Source organism: Pleurodeles waltl, chromosome 1_2, assembly GCF_031143425.1.
Source record: "Pleurodeles waltl isolate 20211129_DDA chromosome 1_2, aPleWal1.hap1.20221129, whole genome shotgun sequence".
NCBI lineage: Eukaryota > Metazoa > Chordata > Amphibia > Caudata > Salamandridae > Pleurodeles > Pleurodeles waltl.
In genome coordinates this window covers 622,405,897-622,431,205 of record NC_090437.1, presented here as the reverse complement: position 1 = coordinate 622,431,205, position 25,309 = coordinate 622,405,897, and the positions used below count along the sequence as shown (strand labels likewise).

At 43.3% G+C, this 25,309-nt stretch overlaps 1 protein-coding gene across 1 annotated transcript in view; it reads left to right on the top strand.

Moving 5' to 3' along the window:
* AFG2A (AFG2 AAA ATPase homolog A) overlaps nucleotides 1–25,309 on the top strand; it is a 1,603,044-nt gene that overhangs the window by 1,380,155 nt on the left and 197,580 nt on the right. The window contains exon 15 of the mRNA XM_069242390.1: nucleotides 21,665–21,829. Within this exon, the coding sequence (XP_069098491.1) occupies nucleotides 21,665–21,829 (165 nt within the window). The remainder of the gene's footprint in view (nucleotides 1–21,664; nucleotides 21,830–25,309) is intronic.

Below are 25,309 nucleotides of genomic sequence, written 5' to 3'. Positions count from 1 at the left end.
AGACTACTATCAGAGGTACCCTAGCATACTGACGCCCACGCCCGTGCGCCAGCTTCTGCAACCCCACTACAGACTTAATTTCACCCCAGCCTTAAAATCCAAGAACGACATCTTCCTCAGTAACCTTAACTTGCACATTCACAACCTCAACGACAACACTACTGCACACCCCCACGACAGTATGAGCTGCCTCGAATTAACCCAGACTGTCCACAACCCTATGCACATCGCAGGGCACACACTGGACCCCGTCTTCACCACCAACAACCGCGTCATGTACAGCCACATCACCAAACTCACATGGACTGACCACTCCGTCATCCACTTCAGAATCTCCAGCCTCCGCACAGACACCCCCAGGACATCCAGCGCCTCCCACCGAGTGTAGAACAAAGTTTCAGAGACCAACTGGACTAATGCCCTCAACACCATCATTCTCGCCAACAACCTCAAAGGAGTAAAGAACTTCAACGCATGTATCACCCACTGTGCCAGCAGCATCGTCCCTGAAAAGCAGCATCCAGAGAAAACCCTCCAAAAAGGCCAGATGGTACACCCCTGAACTCACAACAGCTAAATGAGACGGCAAACAACTCGAGAGGCAGTGACTTCCCAGCAAAGACACCTCTGACAGGGCTGTTTTCAAGACCTTCCTCAACCTCTGCCTCCTCCTGCTGAGAGCAACAAAGAAGAAGAGAAAAAGCATCAAGTGGTATGTAGAAGGGAACAATCGAAAATGACTATTTTCATCTCTGAACACATTGATTAATTCCTGGAATTATCCTATATTTCTTTAGGCTAAAACATTGTTTTTTATTCTATTCAGATGGCACAATGTACTAAACCTCAGTATCATTACACGTGAAATTAGAGTCAATTTTATTGGATTCTGTGTCAACATAACATACACAACAAATTATATGTAACATGACGAAAACATACAACAAGCCAGACTTCTGGCTACATCAATAAAATGTGGCGGAAAACGCTTGACTTCAGTCTTCCAAACTGTTTTTTGTGATGTTGCTGTGAGTCTCTGTTTGAAAAAACAGTGCACAAATGAGGTAGTTCTACAAAGAGTCACACAGTGAGGACACTCACAACCTCAGGTATTCAGTGTGAGTCCCATATCTCTGTACAGTTAATTTCTGAATCATAGCAACTCCTCCAATGAAGGTGTTGACGTGTTTCGCCCCTGCCAAGTATGGGCCTTCTCAGGACAATGGAAGAATGAAGAACCTAGTAAACAAATGATACATGTACATATGCCCTCTGACCCTTGTCCACCACAAAAGAACATTATTTTATCTACCTCTGCTGCCATACCAGTAAGAAGAATCCTCAATAATTCTTCAACTACAGGAATCTTTCTGGAAGACCTTAAAAAGGCATACATATTCCCATAATTAAAGAAAACAAACCTGGACCCACATGACCCCAACATCTACAGACCAATTACAAATTGACCTTTCCTGGGTAAACTGGTAGAAAGAGCAGCTTTTGCCCAGATGTCACAATTCATTGAAGATAATTCCATACTTTCAGACTACTAAACTGGATTCCGCCCTGGAAAAGGCACTGAATCTGCCCTCATCACCATCTGGGATGATCTTGAAAACACAATAGATCACAATGGAGTTGCTGCACTACTTCTCCTGGACCTCTCAGCTGCCTTTGACACAGTTGACCATGACACTCTAATACAAAGATTCTACGAAGCCGGCATAGATGGGAATGCTCTCGACCAGATCATATCCTACCTTCAAAAGAGAACAAATGTCATCCATACTCCCCCATTCTTGTCCAAAGCCTACTTTGCTAAAGCAGGGGTCCCTCAAGGCTCAATCATCTCACGCATGCTTTTCAACATCTACATGATGTCATTACCGGCAGTGATCAGTGAATTTCAAATCATTGCCCAAAGACATTGCAAACTCACAAATCATCAGTTGCCTCAGAGCCGTTGATAAGTAGATGACATGGAGCCATCTCAAACTGAATGCTTCCAAAATGGAAATACTCATGTGTGGCAATTGGAAAAATTATGACCCACTCTACACCTAGCTTGATGATCTAGGACCACCTGCTAAACTATCTGAGAAAGTCAGAAACCTTGGAATTACCATGGACTGCAAGTTAACAATGAATTCTCAAGTGGACAAATAAGCATAATCAAGCTTCATCGCCATGAAAACTCAGCGACTTGTTTTCCCCCACCTCGAATTTCCACACAAGGTACTGGCTACTATCTCTCTTGTACTATCTAAACTAGATTATGCCAACAGCCTCTACCATGGATCATCTCTATCTACTACGAACGAAACTACATCGCATTCAGAACTTGGCTGCCGGACTACTCCTATATGTATAGCAACAAGTCCATGTCTCCCCTGCCTTCCGGGCCCTACATTGGTTACCAGCTGCCAGAAATTCTACCTTCAAGCTCCTTTGTATCACCCACAATGCAGTATGTGGAACAGGATGGCTTTTCATCAGTGATAAAATCACCAAATACATTCAACAAAGAAACCTCAGCTCAAAATTGACACCCTGCCTCAAAACTCTATACAAGAAAGACAACAGGCAATACATCTTTCTCTGTTCAAGCAGCCAAGCTATAGAATTAATTACAGCCAAATATAAGATCCACAGATAACTATCTTATCTTCAGAAGACAAGAGTTGACTCTTTTCTACAAAACCACCATCTCAAACAGCAATGGACTGCATATCCCTGTGTATGTAAACATTTATAATTTGATTATATGTATATATGTGTATTTCTTTCTACAAATATGTCTAGTAACTACTTTATCTTAAAATATATACCTACGCTTTAGGCATGTTTTAACAAATGTATATTTTACTTATGGTTAAATGTATTTATGTATGTATGTGAAGGTGTATGTATATGTATATATATTATGTATATGTGTATTTCTGTGTGTGTGTATATATATATATATATATATATATATGTGTGTGTGTGTGTGTGTGTGTGTCTGTGTATATTATTCTACGCTAACATGCTCATAGGTGTTAGAAATAGGTTCTCTAGTTGGCAGTGATTTGCACCCTGTTCAAGTAGGAACTCTCACTCTAGTCCGAGTAAGGGAGCCAAACAGCTACGATAACACCTGCTTCATTCACCCCCTTGGTAGCTTGGCTCAAGCAGTCAGCCTTATCTCAGAGGTAATGCTTAGAGTATTTGTACATACATACACACACACACACACACACAGTAACACAGCGAAAACACCACAAAAGTACTCCACACAAGTTTAGACAAATAGCCAATGTTTTTCTGAGTAAAATAAGACCAAAATGACAAACATCCAAAATACACAAGAAAATCTATCACTTTTTAAAGGTTTAAATGAGTCTTAGTCCATAAGAATCAATGGTTGTATCTTTTTAGCACAAAGTACGTGGGATGTGTCAAACACAAAGACAATATGGGCATCAGCAGAGGTGAGGTGCCGAAAAAGTCAAGCGATGCATCGGTTCCTTACTGTGCGGGGGGTGATGTGTTGATTATTTCCTCGCAGGTGGTGCGATGCATCGGTTCTTTACAGTCAGGGGAGGTGATGCGTCAATTCTTTTCTTGCAGAAAAGGTGATGCATTGATTTCCAGATATGCAACCTCGGTTCTTTACTGCGGTGTGGGTCGATGAGAAAGTGACGCCAAGAGATGATGCATGGAGAATCCAGATGCGCTGTGATGATGGAACCACTGTGAAACAGGTGCTGTGTCGATTTTTCAACCATGGAGTTTTGGTGTGTGGATTTTCTCCTTCAGGCCACCAGTTTGCACTTCCAAAGGCCCAGAAATTGGAGTTGGCACCACTTGACAAGTCAGGACTATCAGCAGAACAGCCCAGGCACTGGCAGATTAAGTCTTTGATGTCCCTGAGACTTCTTAATAGGAGACCAGATCAGTTCAGTCCCTTTGAGAATCAAGGAAAGCATTATGTAGAAAGCAAAGTCCAGTCCTTTCACTCCCAGGACAGAAGTAGCAAGCAGCAGGGCAGCACAACAAAGCAACAGACAGAGTAGCAATACCCCCTGCAGCATCCATCTCTTCTTCCTGATAGAATGTCCTCAGTCCAGAAGTGTTCTAACTTTGCAGGGAAGTAGGACCAGTATTTATACCCATTTATACCTTCGAAGTAGGCCAACATCAATGAAAAGTTTTTGTAGGGCACAAGACCCTGCCTTTCCTGCCTTGGCCCCAGACACACTCCAGGGGGCTGGAGACTGCTTTGTGTAAGGACATGCACAGCCCTATTCAGGTGCAAGAGTCAGCTCCTCCCTCAACTGATGCCCAGGAACACCCATCAGGAAATTCAGGGCACACATCAGCTCTCTTTGTGTGACTGTCTAGTGTGAATTCACAAACAGCCCATCTGTCATCCTGTCCCAGACGCGTATTCCACAGCCAGGCAGAGGCACAGAATGGTTGCCAGTTCAAACTGGCAGTTCAAAACTAGCATTTGATTTACAGGCTCTGGGCAGACACTGTGCACTGTACTAGGGACTTACTAGTAAATCAGATATGCCAGTCATGGATAACCCAATCACCAGTACCACTTAGAGTACTTGCACTTTAGCACTGGTCACCAGTGGTAAAGTGCCCAGAGTCCTAAAACTAGCAAAAACTAAATTCAGCACAGGATCAAAAACAGGTTGTCAGAAGCAAAAAGACAGGGGAAACCCTGCAGAAAGGGACATTTCCATCAATCGGTCATTGCATAATTTCTACATAAGTTGTTTGATTAGATGCTTATGAGACCCTGTTATTTTTATTATATCTACCACAGTAGGTAAATATTATCTTACCTATTTATCTACACCATTTCACTACTGAAATATTGAGGAAAGATAAAATAATGTTATAAAAGTACACAAATAAGTAAGTTATACTGCAACTCTTGAAAGTCTGTGTTAATACGATACAACTTAAATCTCAATATTTTATATTCCCTACACATATAGGCCCTCATTATGACATTGGCGCTATAAACCACCTACAGCCATGGCAACGGCTGCCAAAGCACCGTCGCCGTGGCTACCAGTCGACCGCCATATTATGACCGTAGCTGGAATTCCACCAGAAGGATGGTGGAATTCTGGCGGCGGACGACGGTAAGGTGGCGCTTCTGTCAACAGCAGTGCCACACCAGTAGACCACTGCAGACCCGTATCATGACCCATGATACGGCCTGGCGGTGTTCTGTTGGTGGACGCTGCTGCTGGCAGCAGCGCCCCATCCCGTCTCCTGCCAGAGGACCGCCTGAAATCAGGTACGTTGGGTGCTCCGACAGGGGAGGTGAGTGGTGTGTGTGGGGGGTGTGTGTATGTTTGTGTGTGCGTGAATGTGGGTGTGTGTTGCGTGTTTTATGTGTGTGCATGTGTAGATGTGAGTGTGCGTGTATTATTTGTTGTGTGAATGCGTGGGTGTTTGTATGAATGTAAATGTGTGTGGATGTGAGTGTGTGAATGGATGTATGCATGCGTGGATGAATGCGGGTATGAGTGTGTGTATGCGTGTGTATGATGGTGCCTGCAAGTGCGTGTGTGTCGGGGGGTTGGGAGGGGAAGGGCGGGGGAGAACACTGGGGAGGGGGACGGGAAAGACCCCTATCAGTGACAGGGAAGGAATTCCCTGTCACTGATAGTGCCTACCACCATGCTTTTCGTGGCGGTACGTAAGCCACAAAATCCATGGCGGTAGGCGGGGGTCATAATCCCGCAGGTGGGACTGTGATGGCCGCCTGGCTGGAGACTGTAGTCCCCAGCCCGGTGGCTGTTACCGCTTGAGCCAAACCGACAATGTCATATTTTAGGGAAAGGTACCCCCAGCATGTTGGCAGTACTTTCTCTCCAAAATACCGCCGTCTGCCAGGGTCGTAATGAGGGCCATAGTCCCTTACTATATAATCATATATATATATATATATATATACATGTATATATATATATTACTTTAGTCCTACTGTACAAGACGGAAAAAAATAAATTGCTGTCTCTTAAGCTTTACTCTGTCTCACCATTACCCTATACCTCTATCAGTCTACCCTTTATCTCCTCTCTCTTCACTAATCCCTAACCCATTCTACTGCTATGATCTCCAAAATAAACTTTCATAGACTCTTCCCTCCTCTACCCATCCCGACTCACCCCAAACCTCAGTTTGCTACCATGACTTTGAAAACAACCCAACTAAATTCTCCCTAACTTTTCTCTCATTTGACTCATCCCAAACCTCATCTTACTACTATGATGGACCCCCCCCCCCATCCCTCCATTATTCTATTCAATCCAACTAACATACTTGCATGTCCTTTGCTCATATTAAATCAACCTCCGTATACTAATTCTAAAATTGTTCTCATATTTCCATATACTAATCCTTTTAGGTTGTTGAGTAAAGTGCTACTTGACAAAAAGCACTTTGACACCTCATGAGGGGTAGTAAGCACTATATAAACATAATTACAATTACAATATATGCATAAAAGAGAATTTTTCAAGTACTGAACATACTTTGATAGATGATGCTCAACAGTCATAGTAAGTGAAAACACAAGTGATCATATCATCTCAGAGCCTTAGAAAACCTGCAGGGAAATGATTTAAAGTGGCCAGAAAAAGCAAAGTCAAAGAGCCTGTATACTGCTGTTTTTTGCACCATGATCCTCATGTGAACCCAAGATAGTGATTTTTGTAGAAAGCTGTGTAAACTGCATGCATTATCAGTTAATACTCAGTTACGTGTCACGCTGAAAACCTTTTCTCTCTGCGGCTTAGCAGGTAAAACAAGCATGTACAATGCAATGGGTCTCGCGTTTGCTTGAGTTAGAGCTGTTAGCGTTGTAAATTCCGAACTGGACTTTTCTTGCCACATTATTTGAAAATGAAAAGTAAAACAATTGACATAAGCAAGGCGATTCAAAGTGCCATGGTCACCATGAGAATGAGTGCGAAGGAGAGACACAAAAGGAAAAAGAAGTTTGCTCGCCGTCAAATGTGTCAGCAAAGTGCAATTATCCATGTAACAGGGTCAATGGCCAAGGTGGTAACAAAACTGCCCCAAGGTGGGGCAAACGTAGAGCCTTTACCAATGATGACAAAGGTTTTTTGAAAGGCAAGCCCATGAATGAGTGATAGTGGTGGGCGTGGTTAAAAGCCCACAGATAGGTTACAGCACGTCAGAGCGATTGTGCTTGACTTAAAAACTGACTCAAAGTACCCCCCATTCACATGCTCGACCATGCCATCTATCCACATGAAAAATACTTATCTATGCCTGGACCTAGAAACCTTTTTCAAAACGCTAGTCCACGAGCAGGAGGCGCAAGGACACCACATTGCGTCAGACTGGTCGTCCGTACTGAGGCCTCTACTGTACCAAGGCAAGCAGGCATACCAGCATCAACATCTATGAAGGGGGCTAGACTACAATTGCAAAATATCAGAAGCCAGAAATAGAGGGTGACATCTGAGGAGACTACCACTCAGTGGCAGCTGGTGACTGTTGAACGTGGTGGGGCATAGTCTGGGTATGACTTTTATCTAGCAAGGGAGCAAGCTCAGTGGACAAACGTGGGTCCTCCTCACAAGAAAATTTTTAAAAATTATTTACAAATGGCGCATTTGAGAGGAAATAAATCTAGTGACAAAGCAAGGTTTATAAAGCAGTGTGAATGTATAGTCTTGAAATATTAAAAACATTAAAAACTGCTTTATAGCTTACTGCATTAATATGTTCAGCCTTGAATTTAATGTGCAAATTGTACACTGCAACAACTTCAGGCCCTTTAAAGTGTGTGCTTACCCAATGTCTTGCACTGCATGCTGCATCAACTTTGGAATAAAATGCTCTAACCAGGCATCAAGAAGCACACACAGCTGCTGGCTGCAATCAGTCATACAGAAATATGTGCAGACAAGTCTTTAAGTGGGATGGAAAAAGTGGGGGCTCTCTAAAAGGGAACATGCAAAATAAATGTATGTGATTCCCTTAGTCCACCGCCCGGCTTGTATTTTGGTTTCTCTCCAAGATGTTATTGCCTCCAGAAATATAACACAACAACTGGCATACACCTAAAACCTGTTATTACTGTTGTTTGTTAACTGTTTAAGATAAATGACTAACAACAATGATTAGTTATAAATATTTAACATTGGAAATGTTTCAAATCTGAAATTGTGAGGCTGTGCGTTAAATAATATTGAGGCCTGTGGAAGGAGCAGGGCCTTCAGTTTTGTGTGCTGTATGTTAGATATGTTTGCCCTTTTTCTCCTTACATCTCATCCATCTGTACATTTTCAGCACCCTCTTTTTACTCTCGCCTGAATGCACTTCCTTGCATCTCCCTCATTGTACCACCACAAGCACATACTGCACGCATTCATATTTAAGCACTTTATTTCCTTTATGCCTTATAAATATTTTGACCTCTGTGCATCCCCTTCACACACATTTACACTGAATTTCAATTGTAACTGGAATACACGACCATTGCTCTGTGTGCTCTGCAGAGACGTCAACACACTGACAGGCACTTTGCTTTACCTTCAGCCTCAGCACCAACGCTCTCAATCAAAGCCACTCATAAACACCTGTGCATTATGCAAGAGTAATACAGTGCACAGGAACGGAGCATGATGAAACAGCTAACTCTGTTGGAGAACCCAACATTAAGTAAAACATGTGAAATAAGAGAGGACCTATATCGCTTTTTAACATTCATTGTTAGCATTAATGCCAAAAAACATGGATTGATACGCAAAGGGCATGACGATGGGGCCAGTTTTAAAGTCATAGAGCAGATAAGCACCTTTACTATAAGCACATATTTCTCCCTTTGCACTTGAGTCTGATATTTGGATCAGTTTCACAAGGGAACAAGAACCCCGATCATCTTTTGGGTTAATTTCGTGGAGGAGCAAATACATCAGCTCCACTTCTAAGGAGCCAGCGATCTGCAGCCAGGGCCTGGAGTGTCACCGTGTGGTAGGGTAGTGTGACAAGGGGTCTCAGTACAATAAAAATAACATGAGATTAGCATTATGACACTTACCAAAGCCAAGACAATAAATCACACAAGCTTGCATCCACTCCTACTGCACGACGAGTGGGGAAAGGGTGGGAAGATGCCTGTGAATGACAGATGGCTGCACTCATGCAATGATGAAGACTCTGACTCACGAAACCATGACGCTAAAATCATCACTGACCTGTAGTGGATACTGCCAGAGACCGCAATGGAAATGAAGGGCTTTGAGGCAGTCAGCCCTGTGTCGTGCGTCACAGTGCAGAAAGTGGATTTACTACCTGGCTTCTGTCTCCTCCTTCAAGGCGCGGCGGGTCAGGTAGCCTGGGACAGACAGCCCAGACTTAAATGCATCGATTTGTTTAGAGTTACAATCATTACGATTGCATCTCTGAACAAATCGATTTATTTATTATTTTTTGCTATAAAGGTGTAAGAATTTCACAGGGATGCAGTCCCTCAGCCCTAAAGGAGAAACCTCCCCTGCTGCCACTTACCCACATCCATTGGGCACTGTGTGCATAGGGCAGCTTCAACGTAGTCTCCCTTTCACAGTGAGACAGACACAATCCCAGTCCGTCACGGTCCTGGATCGCCAAACAGTGTGAGGCGGAAATCATAAGTTAAATGGGAGTACAGCAGGACATGGTGTCTGAGTCTTGTGGCTCCTCCCAACGAAGACTAGATTTGTAAAAGGAAGTACTTGACGGCCATGATGGAATGTGTGTAGTGCGACATTTCAACTCAATCTGTAAATGCGCCAACCATGATTGCTACTCGTACTCAAAACATAAAAGTTGGCTTAATCCAAGTATGCAAAGGAAGGCCTGCACACATATATGTTTAAAAAATATGAAATAAGTGAGAAATGAGTTGCAATGGTGCAAATTTGCAGAGGAAGGCCAAAAGAAGAAAAAAATAAAGGAAAATTTTAAATGTAAAGTAGAGGAAATATATACGTTAAACGTTATGGGTGCTACAACATTCATTGTAGGCAGTATACTGAGGGAAAACCCTTTATCCACATGGACCGAACATAAAACCCATATAGCACACCTTAATCTGCCTGTCCTTTAGACCAGTTACGAGGACATAAATATCAGTACGTCTATTTAGAGGAGTAATATTGCCTATAGAGGGACATGTGCAAAAATCAGGATTCTCCTTTCATATCATAGGGACATGGCAGGAAAGAGAAACCAAATCATATAATCAATACAAACACATCTTTAAATAACGGACCACATCTCATTGATATCATTAAGGTTGTGCCATGCTGTACCATACATCTCAGTCAATCTAGCTTCTGTCTAGTTCAAGATCACTGAAGCTAGTGACCCTCTGCCCTTGTTCTGGGCTACGAACAGCACAGGCCACTATATGTCGTCCTCTGAGTAGTTAAATAAGACTCATGTAATGTTCTACAAGGGGAGCACCCCGCATATTATCCTGGATCTATGTTAAAGTATAGGTGACTTGACCTACATATATTTATGTAGATGGGCACCTCACATAATAGACTACATTTTTTGTGTTGCAGTTTGAAAATGTGAATTGTTTGTGGTAGTTGCCGTTCACCATATTGGTTTTAGTGTCTTTGGTAAATCGGCAAGCTGTGCATTTATTACATCTGTAGTGACCACTCATTAGAGGTAGTTCCAGCATTTCTCTAAGATTTCTTTTCTTTTCTGTCAGAAAAGCTGCTTTCACTAAAAGATCTCATAAGTTCTTACCTTTTTTCAATGAGAACACGGGTTTGGAAATGTCTAGCAGAGTCAGAATTCTCCAGTTTCTTCAAATAATTGACCTCAACTTGTTGGCCTTAGGGTTATATGTGGTAACGCATGTCAAGGGAGACTCGTTAGGTCAATTCTTGCTGACCAACAGGCCTTCTCTTGGAGTATACCATGCCCTTTTATTGCTCCTTTCGCAAGCTTCTGTTTTTTGTCCGCGTTTAGTGTGGTCACCGGACGAAGCCACAGGATTCACCTACCTCCTTTCACCTCCAAACCAAAAGACATCACCTTCTGGGTCCTCCAAGGATCACTTCTCAGTCCCATGCTTTTAACACATATGTGATCCCGGTAGCCAACATCGTCAGATCCCAAAGCCTCAACACAATCTCCTACGCAGACGACACACAGCTTATCCTCTCACTCACCGAGGACCCCACCACCACCAAAGTCAGCTTCCACAGATGCATGATAAGTGCTGCCGACTGGATGAAAGAAAACTGCTTGCAACTAAACATAGGGAAGACTGAAGTTCTGAACTTCAACAGCGCAGTAACACATGGAACGACTCCTGGTAGCCTTCAGATGTAGGACCTGAACCCACTCCCCCCGAGCATGCCAAAAACCTCATATTCATCATTGACAGCAGGATCACCATGGAATCACAGATTACTACATCTCCTCTGCCTGCTTCTTCGCTCTGTGCATTCTACGTAAGTCCTTCAAGTGGCTACCCCCGCACAAAAGACGCACCATGACACAGGCCCTCATCACTAGTTGACTGGATTACGTGAACGTCCTCTATGTAGGAATCACCTTGCCACTTCCACAAATACTTCAGACAATACAGAACACTGCAGCCAGACTCATCCTCGACCTTCCCACATCACACCACATCGCAGTCAACTCTACTGGCTTCCCGTGCTGAAGAGGTGCATATTCAAGCTGCTAACCCACGCACACAAAGCTCTACACAACCAAGGACCCACGTACATTAACCACCACCTGAATTTCCACCAACCGTCAAGAAGACTACGCTCCGCCTCCCTAATGCTTGCCCACACTTCACGCATCCAATGAAGCAGAAGTGGAGGACCTGCCTTCTCCCGCATAACAGCCCAAACCTGGAACAGCCTCCCCACACAGCTCAGGACCATCACCTCACATCCTGAGCTCCGTAGAGCTCTCAGGACCTGGCTAGTCGAATGAGCTGCTGAGATGTGCAAGCGCATGGATACTCTTTAGGGTGATTAGTCGCGCTTTACAAATCCTATTTGATTGAGAACCATTCTTAAGCACTCAATAAAAGTAAGTGTTTTCCAGATCTCTCCGTCGAGTGCTTCTCCGCCCTTTGAAATACCCACCTCTCAGTGCTCCATTTTTTGCTCTCTCTTGTGTTCTTCTCATTCTTTCTGTCTTGTGGTTCGCTCACCCCAGGTTGCTCTCTCCCTTGCGTGCTGCTTTTACCCTCCCCATCTAGGTTTATTTTTATTTCATCCACCCACTCCCTGTTGCTCCTTCAAACAGATGGTCCACAGCATCAACAGGTGAGGCCCATTGGCTTTGCCAATGTTTGTTAAAGCGTGCACGTCTCCATCACAGCCAATATGCTTTGACATTGTGCATCTTCAACCTCCAAGTATCTGACTAAAAATTCAACAAATAAAAACTTCCTGGGCAGAGAGAATGAGGAACAGATTTACAGTCTGAAGAGTTTTGCTGCAGCAGTTTATTGCCAAGCCATCAGCATGGTCTTAATGTGTATTCATCACTCCCTTTGTATTCTGTTACCCCGTGGTGTGTGGGAGGTCAGGGGCTGGGCAAAACAACACTTCAAAATGTTCAGATGGACACATGTCTGTGCGTATAGTGTTGCTGACGTCTGATCAACGCCAAACGCAGACATAATCAATCTGACTCCGAGGCCAAAGCCTAACACGAGAGTTTAAATGTGGAGTTACAGGGGGTAATTATTACTCCTGTTTGTGTTACTGCCTTTCATAGCAGACAGCACCACTTCTAGCTGTTTAGGCAAAATGGGTGTGCCTTTTAGGGTAGAGCCTGCATTGCATGCGCTCGCGCATGCGTATCGCAGAGAGACGCTTTAGTGTTTAGAAAAGGGCTCGGAGCCCTGTCGACGTCATGTCAGTGTTTTTCATTGGTTCGTGGGCTTGCCTATTAAAATCTGCTTGCTTTCATTAGTTGAAGGCATGCACATGTCATGCCTTTTCCGGTGGCTAGCCCTCCTCGAGCGCATCGACCAAGTACAGAAAACATGCGAGGCTCGCTGTTTTCTGTCCGGCTCATGTACTACTTTTTCTCTAATTTCATAGCGCGATTTTGCTTGGCAGAAATCGAGCGCTTTACATAGTTAAATGCTCTTTTCCGGGTTACGTACATAAATGCACTTTTGCCGATAGGTGAAAAGTTGGGTTAGGAGTTTACAACGCTATCAGCTCTAACATGAGCAAACGCGAGACCCGTTGCATTGCAAATGCTTGTTGTTGCTGTTGCAGTCCTTATCACCGGGCCTTCATGTTCCCCTTCTCACTCTGCTGACTGGGTTTTCTCAGCAGGCAGGCTGCATGTCCATGGCAATAACTCCTGTGTATTTTAGTGTCTGCACTCAGTCGGTTTAATTAGCGACTCACCAAACCTTAACGCTGAATGGAATCTTGGGGTAAGTGTACCTTCTGGTGCCAGACGTTATTTTCTCACTCAGTTCCAGCACTAAAGAGTGGTGAATGGAAAGCGAGCAGAATGACAGAGAGCAACACAAGTTTCCCCATAGCACAGAGCCTCATCATATTACAAAGAGAGACCATGGAATCAGATTGGGTTAGTGTGACAAGCAGGGGGTTACAAGAGTTGAGCTAGAGACAGAGACGAGCGGAAGTATCCCTGTGTCACTGTCTGACAGCAAGAGCCCAGGAGTTCAAGGGACCTGAGGAAGAAACTGAGAGCAAGAGAGGGGGGGCACAGCCTGACGGTGAAAGACGAAGGCAGCTGGATTGTAATCTCAGGATGATTGAGAAGGAAAACCTGGTATCTTAGCCAGAGAATCAGATCACTGCAATCACTGTAACCTTTAATAGTCTCTTACAGGAGTGAGAAGAGAATGAATGTAATCAGTCTTGCATCAATGGGCAGGAGTATCGTATCACTCTGGTAAAAGCAACTTTGTTAATAACAAATAGTTTAGTAAGAAGGTTACCTCTGTTAGACACAGGAGTGCTCCATGACCCTGATCTAAAATCTAAACAGTTGGTCGGTTGTGTGGTCGGTTGACTCAGAAGAGCAATCACAACAAGGAGACCAGTCTCACCAGCAGTGTCCAAAGGACGTTGCTAGGATTTTGATTCCACGCCCTCTTTCAGAGGCCTGGTTCTGAAGTTGTGTCAATGGTGATCCTGCCAAATTATAAGGCTGTCTATGCTGCCCTCAGGAGCTAGTTGTGCAAACTGAAAGAAATCTGTTTTTCCAGAACTGTTGTTTCTTAAGCTCCCGAACACTTGTTTTAGAATGTCAGTGTTTATGATAAGGAAGATAATTTTGCAATAACTAATAATTTATTGTTACAGCTCTTAATCATAGTTTTGAAGGCCTAATGACTTAACCTTACAATTAACCAGTTCATTTGCATTATTTGTTTTCAGCAAGGGAAGGTAAGAGGCCGAGTTGACATACAATTTCCACACCTGTCTCTTCCGCATGTAAAACCTCCTCCCCCCCAGGTGCTCTCTTACTAAGCTGTGTTTCTTGGTTTGATGTGAGTAAACCTGTGTTGTTTTCTTGGCACTAAAATGTCAAGTCTCCTAAAGCTCCAATGGCTCTAATCTCCCAGGAAATGACCGTTGGGATACATGGCCAGTCTGGTCCTTCCTGATGCCCTTGCCAGGAGCATCAAATGATCTGAGAATGTTGCGAGTCACCTCAAGAGGATTTCACTTCTTAAAATAGGCTGTGTTTTCCACAAGACACTTCTGTGGCTTCATGACAAACTGTTATTCCCGGGATGCTAAGGGAGGATTTCCCCTCTAGAGAGAGGATGTGGACTCTTCCAGCTTTGTATGAAAGATTTGGCTGGAAACCACCAACATTCATTGCAAAGGAACCCGTGAAGTTGCAGAATGATGCCATGTTTTGCTTGCAACACACTGAAATGATCCTGCAGAACATTTTAAAATCTGGAGGTTCATATGAAACATTTAGGTTCTTAGGTTAGAAGTTAATTTTACAAGCAGTAGGTCCCCAACAACTTGAAAAGCAGGTTTTGGATGAAGGTGTAGCTTATAGGAAGAAGTTTAGGTGCACAGAGTCCTTTCGCGTCATGCATCCTAACAACAGGACATGTCTTACCAGGCAGGCTCCGTTTTTCCACCATAACAGTCTTTTTAAGGAAACACTCGGAAGGGTGTTCGCCTGATCAGTGCTTTTCAGGAAGGAAGGCCCTTTCCGACAATTTTGTCGGCACAACTTTCACTGGGGTGACCAGGCTGGGAAAGTATTGTTGGCTGACGGCCCTGGGCAGTGTTTCAGTACAACTAGGTCTCTTGATACCAGGACTGCTGCAGTGGAGGTAAAATGGCGATAAAAGAAGACGTTATACAGGGCCACAGTTTGCCATGTTGCTTTTGTTTGTTTGTATAGCTGAATCACAAAGGTGTTAATGTTAGAAACTGTCTTAACCACACTTTATACCTAGGGTCAAAGTGCTGTTGTTTTGACAGAGCTGCAGAAATAAGGTGTTTTCATTTGGAGACTACGAACATGGCGAGAACCTGTGAGACAGCCATCTTGATGATGAGTGGTTTCGCCAGCTGCTTGTCATTAGTACATTCTCTAAATAAGTGCTGTTGAATCAGCTGCAGTTCACATTTTAAATGACCTACATTGATCTCTGGCAAAATAAATTGCTTCCAGATATTTGTCAATTAAGGGGCCAGGCTGGGCTAGGGCTAAGGGATGACTCTGCAGTAGAAGTATAAGGCATTGATGCCGCTGTCTGCTTGAGGTGTTATGGTGACTCTTGGAGAAAGCTGAAGGTTATGCCAGAAGTCTGGAGAACTAAGACTATTTTCAGGATCTTAGGTGTTGAGGGAAGTGATACCTTTTTGTGAATGCCTTTTTTTGTTAGGTTTTGCGGCCGCTGCAAAAAAAATTGGACTGTAGAGGTGCAATTCACTTCCTAGGCTGCTCCTAGGTAACCCTTTGTCCAGGACCAGATGCATCCTAATATAGCAAAACAATTCTGCGTTACGCTTCCCTGTGCCTCTATGGTAAGCTCAGAAGAGAGTGGGTGGGACTATACTTTTAAATGGGGCTAGGGACCCTACCATTACACTCGTTGCAAAGGGGAGCCAGCTCTAAGGAAATCGCATTGACTCATTCCGCACATACAGATGTGAAGGCCTTTTCTCCACAACCAGAAGGGCAAAAAGGTGGGACAGCGTGTTGTTTTAGTATTGATTGCATGTGGTCATGTATTCTTTAAACGGTATGGCACTTAGATTTCATTGTCAACGTTTCATTGGAAAAGAAGGAATTCTGCATCATCTTCATCTTTCTATTATAGTTTGTTAAATCTGTGGAGAGAGGGTATGGATTTAAAATAAATAACCAGTGGTCACCCTAGGGGCTTGAAATGGCACCAGTTAACAGTGTAGATTTCTCTTTATAGCATCAAGCTTCTTTATGGTATATAAATGATATATAAGCTCAGATGAATGCAGTACAATGACCTTTCCTATTTACTGTCAACTGTATGTTGCTATCTTTTAAAAGTCCATACCATTGGAGGACTGGACAAGGCAAGTTCATAAGCTGGAATCAAGGTTTTCCAGTAAATCATCAACTTTTGTGTTGATTGTCAACCAACATGTTTACATGCCCAAGAGGACAATCATTCTTACATGACTGCCAGATGGAGGCTGTACTCCACAGAGACTAACTGAGATAGATCCATCCCACAGCAGTGGCACCTGCCCCTTAGGGCCACCAAAGGTTAAGGAGGAAGATTCTTGTTGTATGGAAATGAACAATAGGAACCTTCATCAATGTAATAAGCCATATCTTTCTTGGGCCTACCCTAATGTGAAGTAAAGTCCATCTAGGAAAAGGATGTGGGATCAGATGCCCACAAGCAGTATGACCCATTCTGGTAAAAGGAAAATTCAGAACTTCAGTTTGCTCTTTTCTTGAAGCCACCAAGAGGAATTGTTTCCCAGGTGCTGGCCAAACCAGACCAAAAAAAAGATTAAACCAAACAGGAATTCCACTGACACCCTTCCTGTATAACTCCTTTCCTGTGTAGAAATGTTTTTGGGATGAATGCTGTAATCATAACAAGAGTGTAAACCGGTAGTGGTAGTCCACATATCCCAAGATATATCAAACTAGCCACACTCTAGAAATATTTCCAACAGGCCATTGGATCTCCAAATTACCTTTGATCAGCAGGATCAAAGGCTAATGACAGAAGACAATTGATTAAACAGCACCACATGCTCTCACATAAAGGAAATGTGACCCTTGCCATCCAGCCAGAGCCTACCAAGTATTGCCTAAATTGTTTGGTAAAAGCAGGGGTGCTACTCGAGAATCCCCATAAATCACTCAATCAATCAATCTCCTCTTCAACAGTCCTGCAGCAACCCACCACTCCCCTCCAACAGAGCTCAAACAGGTTCTTATCATGTTGGGGTTGGTGCCAAGGGATCCTAAAGTGAAATGGTTTCTAGACTGCTCTTGAATGAGATACTAACCTTTGTGACTTCACATATACTAATACTGCTTCAGACTGTGCTTTGTGAAAATGTTTCATTGTACAACAGATGGCTCATGGCCTCCTAGGGAACTCTGATACCAGATGGGCATGCGTCATACACATAGGAACTTGTGATCTTAGAAAAAAGAAATCAACAACAAGCCCATCCACTCGATTCCTAGTTGTCTTCACAGTTAACACAGCCGCCCTACACGGCCAGTTGTATTCAATAATGCAGATCATTTTCCCATGACAGCAGTTCTGAAACAAGCACCTATCAATGGTCAAGTCATTACCAAACATATTAGAGTGTGTTATTTCTAAAATGGACTGATTGGAGGAGGAAATGGTTTAGAGGATAGAGGGCAAACAGGATTTACTGGCCTCCAGTTGTATTGGTTGGTTCCATTTGCTGCTCCTATCCTGGGGTCCTCCTATTGCTACACCCAAATCATAACACCAAGTACACCCCTTTAGCACCTGACTCCTGCAACATTCATATTACATTTCTGCAACCCAGAAACAAACTCACCCCATGCCTCTGGGACAACCCACGCAGGAGCAATAATCTCTCAGCCCTCAATGTAAGTCTGAATTGGGGAAGAATTTACCACTCTTGATGAGATACTGGAGTATGTGGTACCATATGTGGCGATTCCAAAAAAACAGAACAAAGAGGTGACTATGGTATGCAGATGTGGTGGGCAATTTGCTGTCACTTGTGCCCCTTGTTAGTCACCACAGCAGTTTGGGACACTGTGGAATTCATTGCCCCATTTAAGACACTCCCCTGCTCGCGATGCTCTGGGACATTGGATGTGAAGGCTGTCGGATGCTGGGAGCTGCCTGACTGGCTGGTTGGATCCAAATGTAGCTTGGGTTGTCTGCAGTCACTACTGGGACACGTTTAAGCTCTTTCTTTGCTGCCAGAGAGGAATCCAGATTGATCACTTTGGAGGTGCGCTGGAAGGTGGTCCTGTGTGAGTGGATTGGTTTTGGGTTGTTCCAATGTGGGGTCTGATAGCTTGTCCTTCCCTGCACTGCTTTTATCATGGGTCACATGAAGGTCACCTTGAGGGACCCTGTTTCCCTGGCAATATTTAAACTGCTAATCTGCAACCTCCATCTTTGAATCTTGGAGACCATGTTTGAAGTATAAATGGCCACCCGCTTTCTTCTCTTATTTGGTTTCTGTCTTTTGGTTTACAGTCATCACTTATCTACATAGCACATGTTATAGCACTTGTTTAAACTGATGTAACTATGTACGTTGTTTTACTTTGTGACCTATGAAACTGTTCATTTTTAAACTGCCTTTATGCCATAGTAAATATTCTCATATAAAGTGTCCAGATACCCTTTTGGGTCTTGTTCCCGCTACATAAAATTACAAAAATCAATAAAAAATATACCCTCTCACAGTAGTGTAATAAAGCAGTCCAAATCATACTATGGGAGGTAGTGTGGTCTAAAGCCTCTGTACTTAATAATGCAGAATAATGTTGAATAAATTCAATGCCCAACCAGTGCTTTTATCTTAGACTAAAGTAATGCACTTTATTCTGTTTACATAGCTAAATACCAGGCATATGGAGAAAATAGCACTAAAACATTATTCAGAATGGTTTGACAGATAGTGTGCTCCTGTGGTACTGTAATGGCTGGCTTAGACAATCTGTGCACTTTAAAGTGGGAGGGGACCAGCTTTGAGGAAGGTCAGTAACTGAGGTGTTAAGTCAGAGGTTGTGCTAATTCACTAGTGGGTTGCCCTGCTTGGCCATACTCAGTTTGCAGTAACTTCTACCTTGTAACTATTGCTGCCGATGACTCAGCACGGGTGCTCTGCTATTGTGCCACTTGTTCCCTTGCCACATCTCCCATTGCTTCCCCTCTATCGGTGCACAATGTGTCCCCTTCTAAGTGAGGTTGTGTTGGAGGGAGGAGCGTTGTGGCTGAGTGCAAAATCTCAATCAGCACAGTCACTACCGCCCAAAGAGAGAGCCCCTTCTCCAGCAGGATGGTCTTACAGAGGCTGCATCTGTATGTAAAATGGAATTTAACAAGGGACTACAGTTGTTCCCTCGAGCTCACACTCCAGGAATTCCTGGCCTCGGTGGTGAAGGGCCATGTTTGAGAGGAGCACCTTGCAGTACCTCAGACTAATAGTATTGCAGTCATGGAAGACCTCTGATCCTGGTTTGGTTGTGAAAGTTCTGTGAGGTTTTGGGACATTGGACACAAAACTTGTTAGGCTCTCTGGGATTCCACCACAATGGGGTTCCTTAAGCACAGTTAATTCCAGCTAAGAGGTAATATTGAACACAGCTAAGGGGTGTTTTAGAGCTTCAGTTCGCATTGGCAGCACCACCAAACTCAAAGGCCAGAGGCAAGGGTCTAGACTTGAGGCCTAGTTTAAGAACAGCAGAGACATGTAATTTCATGACGGTTTCGCATATCACAAATCTGGCCCCTGAATTTTGCAGTGAATGTTATAGTGTCAGTCAAATACTCCCTTTGGTAGCTCCTCTTCTTCCAAGCATTTGGTCTGGATCTTCTTCAACCATCATGCTTCTCTAGAGAGGTTACCTCCCATACTTCTCTTTGATAACAGCAAGGACAGTATCATCTTGTGCCTGGTCCTCAGCATTTCCACCAGAACCCTTGGCCTTTAGGTTATGTTCAGTAATCAGGCTGTTTGTCTGCCAGTGACACCAGCTCAGGATCTCAGAAGTCTCAAAAATGTTTCTCCAGCACCTTGCCAGGTGTTGCCTCGCCACTGATCTCTCTACAGTTCCTGGAACGATGCCCCATACTTACACTCATGTTGCAGACAGAAACTGTATTCCTATGCCCAACTTTGAGACTGGTTTTACTCAGTTCTTGCCCTTTTGTGAATTGGTTCCAGACTCGTCAAGCCACAGTCTGTCTTCCAGGCTTGCTTGGAAGAATGCATGGTTCTTGGAGCTCTTGTCAGAGAAACCCAAAACAAAGGCACAAAAAAGGGAGATGCTACCTCACTAAGTTGTGTCACATCCTATTGAGTATGACACCTCTGGGGACAACTGAAGTAGGAAGGGGCCAGTGATTTTCCCTACTCCTTCAACAGGGCCCTTTGTCTCCTATGTTTCACATCATAGAGTCTGTTTCATTTCAGAGGACCTCAGGAATGTTTTGGAGGAGTCCTGCAATTCAGATTGCTGTTTGACAGTCTTCCTCCACACGCCATCTTGCGAACCATTCACACACAGGGTATGCAGAGTGGATTATTATGCTTTAACAGTCAAGAATAGCACACGTTTCATACTCACCTTGATACGAATACATAGTGTACACATTAATGCGACATTCACGTCCCACAAGGATAGATAGAGAGACCCAACTGGCAGCTCATTTTTAACCGGAGATGCCAATAGGCAACTCTCCGTGTGCAGGTAACTGGTATTGAAGGCCTTTCCTGCAGCCCTCAAAAGCCTCGAGAGCTCACGCTCGTAAAGGGAGGGGAACGCTTCATGTGGCTCTCTGGACCACGAAGGCAAGCTCCGGATCTCAGTTAATTTCCAAGCAGGCTCTAACATGATTGTTGTGTGTGCTGAGACTAAAAATAATCGAGGTTTTCTTTGGGGAATCCAAAGCAAGGGTGCATGCTCTACCAACCCGTGCCAGAAAAAAATCTATCCCCAGTGACTGAGAGACGTCATACTGTAGCTTCCTTCATGCCACTCTCCAGCTGAGAGAATGCTGCCTTCTTCTAAATATGAATTAAAAGAGTTGAACTAGAAATCGACTAAACATCTGTAGAAATATTGGGCGTTTCATTTAAATGTTTGCAATAGGTCAAAGAGATGAAATCATGTTTATATTGTTAATTTTGTGTGCCATTTTTTTTGTCTTAAGCATTGACAAAATGTTTCACAGACTTTTTGACGTTTCCCTGGAAAATGGAAGGGAGTCTCTATTACGAATTTTAACATAATATATGTGTTCAGTTTATGCTGCCCTTGTAAGCCTATGAAACACTGTCATTGCATTGAAAGTAGTAGTCCATTTTCATTCACTTTGACCCCTTGTGGGTTGTAAACTTTTTGACATGCAGTGCTGTTATTTCAGGCCTTGATGCGTCCTGGGCGAATTGACAGAATCATCTACGTGCCACTACCCGACGAACCCACCCGAAGAGAAATTTTTAGCCTTCAGCTTCGCTCGATGCCAGTAAGCAGTGACATTTCACTGGACGAACTTGTGATGAAGACTGACAAGTATTCAGGAGCAGAGGTAAGGAATGGCTATTGAGGAAATTGTAGCATTCACTTCAGATGCATTGGTGGCATGGCAGGGGGGCGAGTTATAGTTACTTTAGGGCACGGGTTGGCGATACTTCAGGTAATTGAGTTTAAAATGTTACGTTGTCAGTGAAAGTTTCACCTAACTGTAACGTCACTTTACCCTTTGTTTTTTCCAGTGGATATGTGTGTGTGTGTGTATATATATATATATAATTATAATAATTAAAATGTGTGTTCATTGACATGAATCTGCATAAACTATATGAACGAAACACCTACTGCTTTGTTAATATTACTTTCATCTTACTATAGCTCATCTGAATGTGGCACCAAAATCGTTCTTTGATTACATTGTGGGTTTTTCATATACCTAAAAGTGACTACCGAATTTAGAATGGACACGTCTTTCTCCTTAGTCTTACTGGCTACGGTATTTCCAATCACTGAATCAATGATTCTCATTCTTTCCTAATTCCTACAGCACTGCCAAGTAACAGTTAATGACTGTAGCGTGCCACAGGTGAATCCCTTGATAGATAGTCTTTTTGAGCCAAAGTTGAGAACATTATCTGTTCTTATTTAATTCAAGATTTCTTTTTATCTTTTGCAACTTCACCTGGCTGGGTTATTTGGGCTAGCTATTTATTTTCAGTTTACCTTTTAGGTCTAGCTAAAGTCAGCTTTATTTGTCTATATAACCTATTGTTATTACTTTTATAAAATGTACAAGAAGTACAACGAGAGAGTGGCCTTTGGATCAAACCCCTTCAGTCGCTGGCTTTCATGCTTTGTCATTGGCTGGATGGAATCTATCAAACCCATGCCATTTCAAGGATAGGGACATTATTCCAATTGTATTCCCATAAGGTTTTGGTGATGGCATCAAGTAATCTTTTTGTTAGATTGCACTTTCAACATGTGTTTTCTTCGGTGCATCTACTATACTGGCATATCCACATTTTAATTGCTGATTTATGGCTTCTTTGTTTATATGACAAGTGCGCTGCTTAGATGTGTTTAGCCTGTCTAAGAATATCGTGCTGTTTACCACACACCCTCAAACATATTTAGTTTTACTTTGCTGTAATGAATCATGTTGCTTTTTTTTTTTTTTTGTTCAGACAGCAAAGGCGTGTTCTTGTATATGCTTTTCTAAAGATCCACGACATACTGACTCTTCTTTTCTAAAGTATCCACTATGCAATATTTTGTTGTACATGCCTCGTAAATTAACCACATGCACCTCAAATTTAATCTTCTCATAACACTCTTCATTAAGGATACTGCTTAACTCTGCTAATGCAGTGTGCAAAGGAGCCATACTTGCGGTTTCCATATTGTTGTAGTCCAAGATTAATTCATTCTGGAATTTCATTTCTAGAGCAGCTGGGGTTAACACATTATGACATCCAAACCATCTCAAACACTTCCCTTATCAAAAAACCTTCCCTTAACAAAAGGCGACGATTATTACATTTGCCAGTGCTTGTTAGATAATTAAGTTTTCACTGCATCATAGACACAGTCCTAGTCCTTTTACTAACACTTGATTTCAAGGTCACCTATGCTGCTAAAATAAAATCTTAGCCCAAGGAGAGGGGCTGTTATTGCAAACCCACATTGTTGTACCTTCTCTATACAGGAAAAAAGCTTTCTGGAAGAAGTGACACATGAGCTTTTTTTCTGGTAGGAAGCAAGTCTTTTTTTAAAGTTGTTCTGTAAGCTCTTTTTTTCCTGACGGTTTCAGGGGAACTCTCTTAAACTGTTTAGGAAGGAAGTAGAATACGCATGCCTGCTGGTATAGTTTGCTGATACATCCTTTCACCTTTCTTTCATACTCAATGTATTTTCCTTATGATTTGGCAAGAATTGGACCAACGTTTTACAGCATAGTTTTTTTTTAAGAAGAACTGATGCTAGGCTAATGTGTAATGCTGCATGTGTTCAGGTGATGCTATAGCACATGGCCAAGACCAGAGCCCCAGTGCTTCTTTTCTCATTGATCTATCTGGGCAATTTTTTAACAACCCCCATCTTTTTTTTGCTATAAGCCCCTTTTTCCATTCTCTTTTAACAGGGGTTTTCCCGAGATGAGGAGAGAAGAAGATGGTGGCATTGTAGGCCCTCCTTCTGCTTCTTCGTTCTCAAGATTCTCTCTGCATATCTAAGGTTTCAGAAATATGTGGATTGCCTTTCTCTGAGGCATTTCCTAATTTGCTAAGGTGCCCTAAATAGCACTCCACCACCCAGTTTCTCCAGGGATAGCCTTGTAACCAGCATTTGTGTTGGCACAGGGGCCTTAGAAAAGGCGGGCCATAGTTCCTGTGCTAGAGGAGCAATCTTAGTGTATGGCAGAAATTGGACTGTTTCCAACACAAATGTTGTGAACGCTTCCAGCATACTGATAAACCTTGCTGCAGGGTAAAGATCTGTCAACATCCTACAGCTGCCATCTCGTCAATGATTGGTTGCAATAGTCTGGGCAATCATTGTGAAACGTCTCAACATCCAGAAATTGAAACAGCACCTTGCACACGACCCCCTGAACCACCCTCTCCAACATCTGACATACCTGTTGGATCACATATTTTGTAGTCGTAGGGATTCTCTTGCCGCTCATCAGTAGCATCCCTAGGTCATGGTCATCGTGGGTCCTGACAAGTAAGGACTTCTCCCAAGTCCCTCCCTCATCTAGCCAATGAATAGCATGCTGGAGCTCATCCACCAGGTAGTAGAGCTCAAGATCAGAAACCTCCATACCCCCTTTATGACATTCCAGTTTTAATGTGGCTAATCCCACACCTTTTCCCTGCCCACAAGAGCTCCACTAGGGGACAGTTCGGCTCCCAAGACATCCAGTAGGGGATTGTATACATGGTGCCCGAAGTATGTACAAAACGGCGTGTTAGCACTATCACTTTGATCAGCACTACTTTTCCTATCAGGGAGAGCTTGAGCATATCCCAAAATTGTATAGATGAACAGAGGTTCTCAGTGACTCTTCCCAAGTTCAAATCATGACATTGTTGCACCCTGCGGGCTGTTCGTAATCCCAGGTATCAGACACTCCCTGTTTCCCACTTCAGCCCTGTTGTCGGCAGGATATTTTGATCTACTCCCCTCAATTGCCCTAGTGGAAAGAGGGCACACATATAGGTATTTACATGAAGTGCGGAGATCTCCCCAAACTCCCGCATGGCGCTTAGTAAGATCGGGACACACAGATTACTCCAATGGAGATATATCATTGCATCATCTGCATACAGTGTCACTACATGGATCGTTCGGCCCACCAGGTTTCCCACACCATTAGACCACCTTGTGTAGTTGACATGCCATTGGCTCCATCATCAGGGCAAACAGCAGGGGAGACAAAGGGTACCCCTGCTGCACACCTCCTCAAAGGGGCAGCCTGTCTGACACGTCGTGCAGTCCTCACTCATGCCATCAGGAGCATTTTCCGAATCTG